Below are 15,255 nucleotides of genomic sequence, written 5' to 3'. Positions count from 1 at the left end.
TGTCGAGCCTCCGGCCAGGTTTCCGCCGAGAAACATGTGAGGGTTCCTTCGTATTGGAACAGCTGACGATTCAAGAGGCACGATTTCGTTTCGCACACTGATTCCAAAAATCCTGCACCTTTGGCGCGTCTTGACGCTGGGGACGTCGTTATAAGCGTAGTGCGTTTCTTTTCACACAGAGTGTGAATAGTTGCTAAGTAGATTGAGACAGACACAGCGAGAGGCCTGGACATCAACAACGGCAGTGGGTGCCTTTTTTTTCTTTTGTCGAAAGAAGATTGAGCACACATACAAGCAACAGTAATCATCGGCCCGCTGCCTCCTCAGTAATCACTCCTGTATTGTTGAACCCATATTTAAGTGAGCCCTTTCGTCTCAACACAATATTTACACCGTTGAAGTTTCTCTAAAGCATTATACAGACGAAAACTGCACCAGACGGGATGAAGGACAAATAGGGAGGCACCAAGACGGTCACAAGGCGTCTCTATCTCTGCTTGTCCTTCGTGTTCTCCGGTGCCGTTCGCAAGCCATGACAAACCAACCAGCACACCCATATTCTTTTACTAATGTGCAGAGTATTTTACTTTCTGCAACGCTATGCGCATTTACAGCGTTCCTGACAGAAAAGAAACAACAAAAAAGCGAGCACTCAACGTGAGACCACGGAATGTCTCAGTTAGTTGTGACGGTGATCATTTAAGGATCAGATTATTTCACTTAACGATGTCACATTTGTGGGATTCCAGGCGGCAGGTATCTTGTCTCTGGTAAAACGTTGAGGTTGGTTGGCCTGGTTAAAGCGGGGCGCAAACACTGACCCATCACAGGTCCACAAAACTAAACCTTCCTGCAGCCGTGTGACCACCACTGTAAAGCAATCACAACTACACCACGTGACGCACAAAGCACCCGTCCGTACACGTGCCGGCGTTGACTGCCACTACACTTTTCGTCCGACACCGCGGGCAGTGTGTGACCTCAAAAAGGTCACGTGCTTCGAGGAAGTGCTTTTGCTGGTCGAAGCGGGACGCGAGCAGGGCGCAGTGACCAGGCTCGAGGCGGCACTCGAGTCGGTGCCTTTGTGCGACGAGCACTGGCGACACATGCGCGACCGCAGCGCTTGTAACAGGTTCCGGTTGAAGAAGAGGTAGATCCAAGGGTTGACGCAGCTGTTGAGGCTGTTCAGCAGCATCAGAATGGTCACCGTGGCATCTGCAGCAGCGAGGAGGACAAGAAAAAAGGAGAGACCCTTACATTTTACAAAGTGGATGTGTATGCATTACGCTCAAGCACAGTGCGAAAAAATTGTCAGGACAGCATGAACCAACGTAATAAAACAAGGAAGAATTCTTCTCGTCACATGTGGAGGTCAAAATGTTTGAAGGTGCATGTATACGCTTGAGCACAGTGTCAGTCAGTCTGAAGCCAGCATGTAACACCATAAACAACAACAAAATTCATTTAGCAAAATGTTCAAGACAAAAAGAATGTTAAAAGGCATTATACGTTGATATTAAGAAAGGATTGGATTTCGTACAACAAGATATTTTACTAATTTATGTCATGAGGTATGAAATTAGGCGCCATGCTTTCCTACTTGTTCAGCCGTATCTTTCCTACGCACAAGGCCATATGAAGTCAACAAAGAATTAATGCAGCAACATCACAGACAAAATTAACTGTTGCTTAATTTAAATGTATAAGTAAATATGTATGAGGGTCCGATTCGCAGAAAGTTTCGTATTTTTCATAAAGGAAAAGAAACGTCAAGCTGGAAAACAAGGCAAGTTGCCGCCAGTGGAAGGCGGACCCAAGACCTCCTCAACGAACGAACTAACAAAATGAACGAACGCGTTATCAAAGGTATACCATTGCCCGCCACGGGTAACCGACGCTCCCCGCGCGCAAGTTGTCACATTTTATGAGAGCAACTCAACAATGCATCGAGTAGCAAATGCGTGACGCAAGATGTATACGACACTGCGGCTAATGCGCATCAGCCACTCCGCAGCGCCTGCAATAGTCAGCGCTGGTGGAGGTGACATGAGAAGCTCAAGAAGCACGCGGCGTTTGCGCATCATACCTCCAGGAGAATTAGTGCCACTTATCGGTACGGAGAGATTTGCGCTAACAGCATGCAAAGCCAGTGATGCGACTGCGATGCGAGTAGCGGCCAGTCGCTGCCGAGCTCGGTGTCTGCCCAGCTAATGCGATGGCCCGTGGCGCACGAATGACTACGCCTTCCAGGGAGAGCTTAACACCTAAGGAGAGTCAGTGCTGTCGTTTCGCCTCTGAATGACGTGCTTTTTCTTCTGCCGTAAGGGACAACTGGACGCAGAAACCTATTCATACTGATTCATACTGTAGTCTTCATTTTGCCATTCAGGCTCTCTCTCTCTCTCTCTCTCGACTCATGTAATTATGAATGTTATGCCGTCTTGAGCGTAGTGGCAGTAACTCCCCGTCGCACAAAGCAATGCACAAGCATTGCGCTTCGCCAGCGAGTTAGAGCGCCCGGTTGACGCAGCAGGCTATGGCCTTCCTCGCGGAAAGCCATCGCGACGAGCTTGATGAGACAAGTGAAATATGGTAAGTTGGCGACAGAAGCTTATATTTAGCGGGGATGTTTTAAAATTTGGAATTGTTCTCGCACTATGATAAGCATCGCGGAGCTATTGTTGCGGTGCATGCTCCGCCGAAGCATGCGCGCGACTCGCTTGTGCAGATTGCTTAGGCATCATTAATCACCGCGAAGTCCTGAGCGAGATATTTTTCATAACACCCTGCAAAGTGAGATTTTCTTAATTGCTGGCGTCAGGTTACGTAAACTCTTTTTTTCGTTTTATTTGGTTGGCAACCGTTACTGTCGAGCCGCTCAGCTATGCAACCGTCAGAGGCTTTGAGCCATGGAGGCTCGTATGAGTGCCTTGAAAGGTAAATTAATATATACGAACTGAATTATCTCTCCTTCAGTTGAGCGAAAAGGTAATAGGATGCGCTTTAACCGGAATAAGAGAGAAAGGACACGGAAATTAAGTGTCTTGTAAGTAAAAATTTGGCGTATTTTGCTTGCGTTTAGCGGCACGGTTATACGCGTAGTGCGCGCCGATGGACGCGCCGCTGGTGGCGGCTTTGCGCAGAACACACGGGAGAGGAGCCAGCCGCACGCCGTAGTTAGTTTTGTCGTTGATAGTGCTTCTCTGTTTTATTGACATTTTCAGAGCAAAATAGGCAACACCCTTCGCATGTGTGGGGTGGCCAAAGCTTCCAGGAATGTTGAAGAAGAATTGTTGCACGGTGGGGGGCTCAAATACGGGCGAAAACGTGCCGGCGATATGGTTCTACTCATTCCCCACAAAGCCTCATCAGCGGGAGCAACGGTAGCAAAAATGGATCGTCGCTTCAGCGGGAAATTTGTTGTTCTCATTCTTTCCTTTCTCGCTTCGGTGTTTTTTCCACTCGATCGTGGTTAGACGCTTAAGCGACGAAGTTCGTCTGCAGTGTAGCATGCGGTTTAAAGGCATTTCGCTAAAGTTCGGAATGCCCTTTGCCGCTTATATTGTTTTCCGCTTCTTTACCGCGTTGGGCTAGCTAGGCAGCACGAGTGCACGAGCGCATTGTGCTGTATGTTAAAGCTACAGAAGTTTGCAAGAACTGAAATTGTTACTTTTATGTGGCCCGCTAAATCATCGCACCAGTTGTCGCGCACTTCATGTTTTTACATCTATTTTATACGTGGCTTCGCACATGTTTAACTGTTGCTAGTTGATTCATGCATAACTCTTGTTGATTCTTTTGAGCTTCGAGGTTTTCACCCTGCCTCGTTTCCAAAGGGTATAAATTACGCTGTGTCTTGTCGGGATGATACCAAGCAAGTGCTTCTTTAACAGCTTTATTCTTTTCGCCCGAGGGCATCTTAGATATTGTGGTTTTTGGGGAAATGTGTTTAGAAAATAGGTAGTTCAGGGCGATAATTGCTAATAGTTGCTGCATATGGTATTTTTGTTCCATTTTTCGCTGAAAAGTGCGCGTCACGTTGGGGAAATCATCACACCTCAATGCTGTCTGCGAGCGATTTCTTTGTTTCACAACGTAGTCGCTTCTTGCATGTGAATCTTGTACTCAATTGAATTATTTCTTATTATGCTTACGCCGCAGAGGACTAAACCCGGCCTTGCCGCCAGCGCTCATCTACACTGACTGGCGCTGCTCTGCCTTTAGATATATCATGTGGCACCTCTCTCTAGTAACATATAAAAACAACTGAAAAGTTAGTCAGACTTTAGCTTTGTATGTTTCCAAGCAGCTCCCTTGGCGAATTTAAAATTGAAAAAAAACAACAACAGCAAAGAAGAAGACTGGATGGACGCCCTGCGAAGCGACGACCACCAGACCCAGCTCCGGGCCGTCCAGAGGGCTCACGAAAGGGCGGAGGCTCACGGGCTTCCCGTCCCAACGTGGGTGCGGCCCGCGACCCCTGCCGACCACTAAACCAAGAGTGGGTGGGAAGGGGTGCCTCAGGAACCAATAAAGTTCTTTCCTCCTCCTCCTCCTCCAGCGGGGATAGCAGTTCATCTGCGTATGCAGCAGAATTGCATCGGCGGTAAGACGTGCTTTTATTAACCCGTGCGTTTGGTGACTTCGTTGACTAGAGTACGCGTTTTCATCGATAAATTCGCGATTACTCTTCTTGAGGCTACTTTGACTGCACTTATTCGGCGATGTCACATGTATTCATCGGCAGAAAAATCACAACGGAATGTGCAGACATCGCACCGTGAGGATTTGTTTGATATAAGTCTGCACTAACGACGGGTGCTTATTATTGAGGTACAGAAGCAGCAAAAGTAGAATTAAAGAAACACGATCGAGACATAGCATTAGGTGGTGCACGAGGCGTGTATATATATATATATATATATTATGATATCCTACATTTTTTGTCATACGGCACCACACTAAGCCGACGCAAGCGCCGCCGCAGTGACCGCACCTTCCATGCATCTGCCGAAACGACTGCTGCAGCCTCGCCGGCACTTCTGACGCGCGTGACGTTATAACCACAGAAGTGCAGGTCACGTGCGCAGGCGCCATCGCCACACTCTTTCCCAGTCTCATTATGAATTTAAAACAAGTAAAGCGCGTGAAGGCCAACTTGCTACACCAAGTGTGGACATACATACATACATACATACATACATACATACATACATACATACATACATACATACATACATACATACATACATACATACATACATACATACATACATGCATGCATGCATGCATGCATACATGCATACATACATACATACATACATACATACATACATACATACATGTACTACACTATACAAACACTATGTACGTACGTACACAGTGTTTGAGGCCCCTCCCCTCCTCCCTTTCCCCACGGGGAACGCATAAGGGAGATGCATAAGGGTGCTAGAAGCAACCAGCTCCGCGATGTCTAGCCAATTTTTCGGTGGCACGTTTTTTTGGTGACGTGTAAAGTGTTCTGTTTCTTCTCTAAACGTTAACAGCATTTTCTTTCAGAGATGCGAAACTTTGGAGGGAAATTGAGTTTGTCGGTTACAGTGTTGAAACATGCTCCCGCTGCTATAATTGAGATATATTAACTCTTGTACATTAAGAATTTGGTTTTGCTTAACGAAACGCCGGCGCTAATTCTGCCGTTGGAGCTGGTTGAATGTGTAACATACTGAATTAAACGTTGGTAGCGGTCATTCTAATCGCGGCACGCCAGAAAAATAAGATGTTTTTTTTTTCAATTCCGTCCAGCGTTCAAATGTGATGCGAGCAACATTTGTTAGAGACGTTTGCTAGCTTGCTTATGTTTTTACGTTCTATAATGATAAAACAAAGCCAACAGAGCTGCTTTAGACGATTACAAACAACACACATATTCTAGGCATGATTTTAATTTTCGCTTTGTTTTTCCCAGAACATCGCGCTGTATCTTACGTTCAAAATCAAAATCAAAGTTAGCGGTTTAACTTACCGAAAATTTACAGCGAAGTTCTAATTCAAGCGCACTAATACACCCACTACCCGAAGAACATTCTTGTAGCTTAGCTGGTCTCTTCCAATTTGAATTTGTCACGCAACGATGTCCTCGTTTGTTTCTTCGTTTTAGACGGGGTAAGTTGTTGCTGAAGTGGCACTGAATTGCTTATGCGGCCTGTATCCGCGCGCTGCCAATATCAGCGCCAGCGGGTTCGGTTGGATGCACCGCTTTCGGGTTCGTCCAAGTGCGACACCGAAAACTAGTTTGACATGGCAAGCAGAAAGGCAGACTTACGAGGGCGATTCAATGTTATGCCGTACTGGAACACAGTCGATTTAGCTCCGTACGCAAGATTACGCATAAGCGGCTTTGGATAAGGTTTCCCCAAAATTTGCGCATGATTGCACGTAATTGCAGGGTGCATAATTGTGAAATTTCACAACAGCAGAAGTTGGGCTGCTTGATGGTGTGCTCGAGACAATACTAACCGTGCATCAGTGTGAAAAAAAAAACAGATAAGTGAAGCGGGAGGCATGAAATGGGACAAAGGATAGGTCACTGGAGGAAGTAAAATCCGTGTTTGACTGGCGTGGATTGGTTTCGCACTGCGTCCAGTGTTTTATGCAATGTGTTTGCTATCACTGCCACTACTTAGCACGTTGAGAAACGCTGCGGATTTCGCACGCATTTTCATTGCCTCGCTACTTACTATAGAGTGATTAAATAAAACCGAGCAGTCCTGCATTATACAGAAACATTAAAAGCAACACGCGCACCCTGAGATCGGCTGGTTCAGTTTTATTTTTATTTTTATTTTTTCTCAATCAATGAAACTTTATGTGCATGAACAACAACAAAAATGTATACAAAGATTATTTGGACCGATAGCCTAAAGGAGCTGGTAGCCGGTCCAATACAATGTACAACAAATATGCACAGGCCAGCTAAGTAGGGAAACACACACAAAAAATATATACATATTATATATATATATATATATATATATATATATATATGTACACTTATAATGCACACATATATTTTAATATATACTCTGCGCTAACCCTGGCACCATACAATATGTGGACGTGCTCAGCAAGGTGCGCTGCAGTGACCATAGGATGGTTAGAACTCGCATTAGCCTAGACCTGAGGAGGGAACGGAAGAAACTGGTACATAAGAAGACGATCAATGAATTAGCGGTAACAGGGAAAATAGGGGAATTCCAGATTAAGTTACAGAACAGGTATTCGGCTTTAACTCAGGAAGAGGACCTTAGTGTTGAAGCAATGAACGACAATCTTGTGGGCATCATTAAGGAGTGTGCAATAGAAGTCGGTGATAACTCCGTTAGACAGGATACCAGTAAGCTATCGCAGGAGACGAAAGATGTGATCAAGAAACGCCAATGTATGAAAGCCTCTAACCCTACAGCTAGAATAGAATTGGCAGAAATTTCGAAGGTAATCAACACGCGTAAGATAGCTGACATAAGGAAGTATAACATGAATAGAATTGAACATGCTCTCAGGAACGGAGGAAGCCTAAAAGCAGTGGAGAAGAAACTAGAAATTGGCAAGAATCAGATGTATGCGTTGAGAGACAAAGCCGGCAATATCATTACTAATATGGATGAGATAGTTGAAGTGACTGAGGAGATCTATAGAGATTTATACAGTACCAGTGGCACCCACGAGGATAATAAAAGAGAGAATAGTGTAGAGGAATTCGAAATTCCACAGGTAACGCCGCAAGAAGTAAGGAAAGCCTTGGGAGCTATGCAAAGGGGTAAGGCAGGTGGGGAGGATCAGGTAACAGCAGATTTGTTGAAGGATGGTGGGCAGATTGTTCTAGAGAAACTGGCCACCCTGTATACGCAATGCCTCATGACTTCGAGCGTACCGGAATCTTGGGAAAACGCTAACATTATCCTAATCCCTAAGAAAGGGGACGCCAAACACTTGAAAAATTATAGACCGATCAGCTTACTGTCCGTTGCCTACAAAGTATTTACTAAGGTAATTGCAAATAGAATCAGGAACACCTTAGACTACCGTCAACCAAAGGACCAGGCAGGATTCCGTAAAGGCTACTCAACAATAGACCATATTCACACTATCAATCAGGTGATAGAAAAATTTGCGGAATATAACCAACCTTTATATAAGCTTTCATTGATTACGAGAAAGCGTTTGATTCAGTAGAAACCTCAGCAGTCATGGAGGCATTGCGGAATCAGGGTGTAGACGAGCCGTATGTAAAAATACTGAAATATATCTATAGCGGCTCCACAGCCACCGTAGTCCTCCGTAAAGAAAGCAACAAAATTCCAATAAAGAAGGGCTTCAGGCAGGGAGATACGATCTCTCCAATGCTATTCACAGCGTGTTCACAGGAGGTATTCAGAGACCTGGATTGGGAAGAATTGTGGATAAGAGTTAGTGGAGAATACCTTAGTAACTTGCGATTCGCTGATGATATTGCCTTGCTTTGTAACTCAGGGGACCAACTGCAATGCATGCTCACTGACCTGGAGAGGCAAACCCGAAGGGTGGGTCTAAAAATTAATCTGCAGAAAACTAAAGTAATGTTTAACAGTCTCGGAAGAGAACAGCAGTTTACGATAGGTAGTGAGGCACTCGAAGTGGTAATGGAATACATCTACTTAGGACAGGTAGTGACTGCGGATCCGGATCATGAGACTGAAATAATCAGAAGAATAAGAATGGGCTGGGGTGCGTTCGGCAGGCATTTTCAGATCATGAACAGCAGGTTACCATTATCCCTCAAGAGAAAAGCTTATAACAGTTGTGTCTTACCAGTACTCACGCACGGGGCAGAAACCTGGAGGCTTACGAAAAGGGTTCTACTTAAATTGAGGACGACGCAACGAGCTATGGAAAGAAGAATGATAGGTGTAACTTTAAGGGATAAGAAAAGAGCAGATTGGGTGACGGAACAAACGCGAGTTAATGATATCGTAGTTGAAATCAAGAAAAAGAAATGGGGGGCATGGGCAGGACACGTAATGAGCAGGGAAGATAACCGATGGTCATTAAGAGTTACGGAATGGATTCCAAGGGAAGGGAAGCGTAGCAGAGGGCAGCAGAAAGTTAGGTGGGCGGATGAGATTAAGAAGTTTGCAGGGACAACATGGCCACAATTAGTACATGACTGGGGTAGTTGGAGAAGTGTGGGAGAGGCTTTTGCCCTGCAGTGGGCGTAACCAGGCTGATGATGATGATGATGATGATGATATCTTTAACATATAATGAGTATCAACTCAAACCATTTCTCTTAAGAAACTCAAGCTCGTTGGTCTTGGATAGAAAGAAAAAATCACACGCAGGCTAGGCCGAAAGTGTGTGCAGTTTTTATCTCAAGGGGTCATTATCATCAACATTATCATCATCAGCCTGGTTACGTCCACCAGGGGCGTAGCCAGGGGAGGGGGGGGCTTACGTGGCTTCAGCCCCCCCCTCTCCCATGAAAATTTTTTCGTGCTGTTTATGCGCCGCGAGCCAACACAACCCCTGGCGCCGGAAATCATGCTCGATTTTGTCTAGAATGTCCTTTTCACGCTGGAAAACAACATTTTAGCGCGAACATTGCGAAGTGGGGCTGCATTTTGCGGCAACGCCCATGCACCGGGAGTCACATATCGTAACGCAAGGAGCTCCATCCGAGCACAAATTTCCAAAGGGGCGGCGGGCGGGCTTGTCGCGGCATCTGGCTGAGGCCGCGGAATCGGGAGCGTTTGGATCTCAATTCTGACGCTTTATTGGTATATAGTTCTAATAAACTTTTGATGCGAAAGGTGCATTGATATTTCCAAAGTCGTACTTTAGATTTTCAATTCCGGAACATTGTGGGCTTAGTCTTGTTATAAATATTTGACGCCAAAGGTGCATTGACTTTTCTAAAGTCTTAGATCGGAACATACAACGAGACAAACCAAATCTACACACTATCAGACAAGTTGACAAAACACGCAGCGAGATACGATAAGAAGAAGCGTTGTGGTTGTTCATTTGTGCCGTCATGTCACATAAAAAAATATCAACATTTTTTTTCACCTACGCCACAGCATCCATGTCAAGACACTAAAGCCAGCCAGGGTACCTACGTTCTTATTTATTTTTTCTACTTTGACTTTTATTTGTCCAGACACATTGAGCCTCTTAAGTTTTTTTTATTCTCCCTACCCTACCCGCGGGCTGCCAGAGCCAGCCAGAGTGCAGCCAGAGCCGGTTGCCCCGAAACCACCGCGCGTCATACTTCGGTGCGCGTGTGGTTTTCTCTGGCCGAGTGAATTTTCGCCTGGCAGAGTTTTGGACGCCTTCTGGCTAGCAGACGAGAAAAAAACAATGGTCGCTCACCACCATCACTGCGAAGACTTGACGTATTACACCGTGTTTGCTTGGGCGCAACCTCTCCGGAAAGTCTTGTCTCGCCGGTGTAAAATACCGAGCACTATGCGTATGGTTCTTGGTGGACCAAGCGTCTCACGTTTTCTTCGATATTCATTCGGTAGCCACATTAGGGGCTCAAAGTAGGCATTGGATTGTGGTCAACATACTCTCCCTTGCATTTCTTTTTTGTTTTTCATTTCAGTGCCCCCCCCCCCCCCACAACAGGATAAAAAAAGAGATACATTGTTGCGGCGCAGCGAATTGTCGCGTGGTGACAGTTTGTTACTCCTTTTGCGGAAAGTAATAGGCAACGGCACGCTTCGGTGGCCGGATACTATTATTATATTATTGTGACAGCAATCATATGAAGACTCCAGGCGCACTCCTGCTGTCGCCGTCGCCCTCATGTTTCGTATGAAGTCTCAGGGCAATAACGTCGTGACCGCGCGCCGCATGCTGTATGTGCGAGTGAAAGAGTTGGGGGGGGGGGAGGGGGATTGAATGGGTGAGCCGACAATGGTGGCTCAGTCTTGCGTACGCAAAGGAGAAAAGCGGGGAGCAAGCGCGCCGCCTTCCGTCGCACGCGATACATCAGATTGAGCGGATGGAATGGGGGCAGGATCTAGGATTCTGTGAATCTGTGATTGCGCTACAAGTTTATTTGCCGTGTTTGACGGATTATATACAGTGACTTTTTCTTAGATACTTAGATTTATTGGAGACTTATACGTATATTTAAATATCTTCTTGCGAGTTTTTGTGTATACGTGCAGTGAACTTTCTTCCCAGTGATACTCGTTTGCGCTTTATCAAGCATTTGTATATTCCATCGTATCTTCGCATTTCTAATGAACGAGGGCGAATTAAATGAAAGTGAGCCTACCCACCCTGCGCAATAATGGTTCGGTTCATTATCTGCGAGGCATGCGTGTAGCACACAGGCATCTTTCATATACAGAAGTGACACGCAGATGTGAGGGTAAATGTTCTTTAATGCTCTCATACACTGGATTGCGCATGGTTGCGTGACGTAATGGACACTTCAGAAGTTGAGCAGCGGGATGGCGTGAATTTTTTGACAGCTGAAGGTGTTTCTCAAAAGGAAATTATTCGCCGTATGGCTGCGGCGTACGTTGAACATTACATTTCATTGGCCACTGTGAAGCATTGGAGCAAATGGTTCAAAAAGGAAGTGAAAGTTGCAAAGACGATTCAAGACCGGGCCAAAGCCATCGTGCAATCACCCCCAACACAATTGCAAAGGTTGATGAGCTGGTGAGACAAGAAAGGAGGATAAGCATCGATGAACTGGCAGAGTGTGTGAACATCAGTCGCGGTTCCGTTCACAACATAATTCATGAACATCTCGGTTATCGGCTGTTGTGTGCGCAATGGATGTCCAAGATTTTGAACCACCGCCAAAAGGAGGTTCTGCGCTGCCTTGACTCATCTGATCCGATATCAGATTGAGGGTGACGACTTTTTGTCTACAATTGGGATCTGCGACGAACCATGGTGCCCCTACTACGAGCCTGAAACACGACGGCAAAGCTTACTGTGGAAACATTTGAATTCACCGCCCCCAAAGAAAGCAAAGGCCGTCATTTCCGCCGGAAAGGTCTAAAGCCGGAGAGACTATCAATCGTTTCCGATATTGTGAAGCGCCGGATCGGCTGCGTGTCGCCATCAAGAACAAAAGACGTGGAAAATTGACGAATGAGGTCATCTTGTTGCATGACCTGGCTATGGTGTTGGGCTGCTGAGCACGAGGTCGCGGAATCCAATCACGGCCACAGCGGCCGCATTTAGATGGGGGCGAAATGCGAAAACGCCCGTGTACTTAGATTTAGGTGACCGTTAAAGAACCCCAGGTGGTCGAAATTTCCGGAGTCCTCCACTACGGCGTGCCTCATAATCAGAAAGAGGTTTTGACACGTAAAACCCCATAACTTCTTTTTAAATTTTGCCACAATGCCCGTCCCCACGTCGCTGACGTGGTTAATACAAAACTGGCAAAGTTCAAGGGGGAAACGCTGCAACATCCGCCGTACAGCTAAGACCTGTCGCCTTGCGATTTCCTCATTTTGGGGCAAATAAAAAAAAACAGCTTAAGGGAAACAGATTCATGTCGGACGATGACGTGAAAGAGCCAGTTGGAGATTCGTTGAGGCAGCAACCTAAGGAGTTTTATGAGACGAGAATCTCCCGACTCGTTAGTCAAAGGGATAAATGTCTAAATGCTCATGGAGACTACTTTTAAATTAAGTACCCCGTTTGTCATATATTTGCACTGGCTCACTTTCATCTGACTCGCCCTCGTATACCTTGCAGAACAGCTTTATATAGGTGCTCTCTGTTGGGACAATAATTTCGGTGCTATTACTCACGATACACGACCGGTGACAGCTGCTCCTGCGTAATGCATTGGAATAAATGACGGCGTCATTCGGATTATTCACTGGCCGTTGCATATGTACAAAAATGTAAACAAGGTTTTTGAATGACAAAGTTTCATTAATATATTTGTCCTCAACTTGTTCATGTCATGGCCTTTACATTTTTCATATCAGTGCCATGCACTGCTTTGCTGGTTTCGAACTGATATAGTTCTAAGGACCGTGTGATATTTCATTTACTTAATAAATAGACAAAAACATGGAAGCATTGATATCGGTTATATTGAGCACAATTTATGGTACATACGAGTAGATCTTTTTATTAGAAAATACAAATATTACTTGTTTTGACAGTGCGTAGCGTTCAAGAATTCGTTTGCAGCATCTTTGGCAATAGCAATGCAGTTATTATTCATGCATTTGATCTCTCGACAAATTGTTTAAGAGGAAGGTTTAGCTAGGGCCCAACTCCGACGTGGCCTATTCAAATAAATATAAAACGCAGAAACGCTTTTCTGATCACTTTTAATGGATCACTTTTTAATCGAACACTTTTAATGGGATTTGTTGAAATTGAGAAAGTTAACTTCTAGTATCTGTTGGAAGCCGAAGTTCGATTTAAGGCCTACAATAAGGCCGACAGCAGCGCGAAAGCGGAGCTATGGTGGCTAGCGGAAGGGAAAGCGCACGACGATAAGCTGGTTCTTTATTTTATGACGCCAACTTCGACGCTCGTTGCAATGGATGACCCTGACAACGAACATTAGCTCGCGATGCTGGGCTCGAGTTCAGCGATTTAAGCACTGGTGAACGTGACCTGCTGTTGAGGGCTTGCGCGGCCGGCGTCAATGCGTACTACTACGACGACGGCCTGCTTTGAAAGGCACTTCACGCGACTTCAGTAAGTCGGCGTTGAACTCGTAATCCTCTGGACGAAAGTGCAGTGAGCACACTACGTGATTTTTTTGCTCTTTGCCAGCGCGCTGTGGCGGAGGTACGGCACTTAACCACTTCGAACGGAGAGGTTCACTCGTTGGCACACAGTGATAAGTACCGTTGGATTCGCCGCTGCAACTGCCCTTGGACAAGTTCCGCGGACCGTTCGTGCATCCCACGACATCACATGGACGTGGCATTCTCGCTGCTTGTTCCAAATGCAAGTTTCACGAGCCAGCAGGACCATCGCAGCACGACGCGATAAAGAAGCAACTGAAACTCCAAAGCACGCGTGGCGCAAAGTCGAGTGAAAATGAAACCTTTCGACCGCCCATACTATACTAAAGGGTAACGTCAAAATGTTATTTTTTCTTAGAATCAAATAGAAGTCGACAAGTAGCATTTTCTTCCGTCTTATAATCTAATGAACTGATCTTTTTAATAGGAGTAGAGTACAAAAATTATGATGAGGAGTGCTTTCGTCATCGGGCTAGTACCGGAATGTCGCTGGGGGGGTCGCAAATCGTGTCATGCATTTACCTCAATTTCTCGGTTACTAAAGCTCTGTTCGCGATTATATTGACGCCTTAGACGTTCTAGAGCATTGCTTTATCACCTTAACTTGACTTTCTGGTAACCTTTAGTGTCCCTTGAAGTTTAACCCTTTTCGTAAGCCTTCAGCTTTCTGCCCCGTACGTGAGTACTGATAAGACGCAGCTGTTATACACTTTTCTTTTGAGGGATAATAGCAACCTGCTGTTCATGATCTGTGAATGCCTGCCAAACGCACCCCAGCCCATTCTTATTCTTCTGATTATTTCAGTCTCATGATCCGGATCCGCGGTCACTACCTGTCCTAAGTAGATGTATTCCCTTACCACTTCCAGTGCCTCACTACCTATCGTAAACTGCTGTTCTCTTCCGAGGCTGTTAAACATTACTTTAGTTTCCTGCAGATTATTTTTTAGACCCACCCTTAGGCTTTGCCTCTCCAGGTCAGTGAGCATGCATTGCAGTTGGTCCCCTGAGTTACTAAGCAAGGCAATATCATCACCGAATCGCAAGTTACTAAGGTATTCTCCATTAACTTTTATCCCCAATTCTTCCCAATCCAGGTCTCTGAATACCTCCGCATCTGAACGCATCTCAAGGGGTATCATGTTTGAAATCTTAGTTCCATTAATTTCTGTTAATCATACGCCATAAGCGTAGGACATTTGGGCAGGTTAAAGTTCCATTTTGAAACATGTCACGTATTGCGTGGATTTATTTATTTATTTATTTATTTATTTATTTATTTATTTATTTATTTATTTATTTATCGATCATTCACATATAAAATTCGAAATGGTCGCCCATATTATGATGCACGCTGAAGTGGAGGACTATGGAATAACGTTGACCACCTGAGGTTCTTTAACGTGTGCCTGAACATAGGCGCTGTCGGATCTGCCGCCGTCGGATATGTGGGTATCACGGT

General features: G+C 45.4%; 1 protein-coding gene across 1 annotated transcript in view; it reads right to left on the bottom strand.

The window, feature by feature from the left end:
• Positions 1–222: 222 nt before the first annotated feature.
• LOC142572007 (oxytocin receptor-like) overlaps positions 223–15,255 on the bottom strand; it is a 132,749-nt gene continuing 117,716 nt past the window's right edge. Inside the window, exon 2 of the mRNA XM_075680790.1 lies at positions 223–1,215. Coding sequence (XP_075536905.1) covers positions 944–1,215 — 272 coding nt within the window. The 3' untranslated portion in view covers positions 223–943. The remainder of the gene's footprint in view (positions 1,216–15,255) is intronic.

This window comes from Dermacentor variabilis, chromosome 2, assembly GCF_050947875.1.
Source record: "Dermacentor variabilis isolate Ectoservices chromosome 2, ASM5094787v1, whole genome shotgun sequence".
NCBI lineage: Eukaryota > Metazoa > Arthropoda > Arachnida > Ixodida > Ixodidae > Dermacentor > Dermacentor variabilis.
The sequence above is the reverse complement of the archived record's forward strand: the minus strand, read 5'-3'. Positions and strand labels throughout refer to the sequence as shown.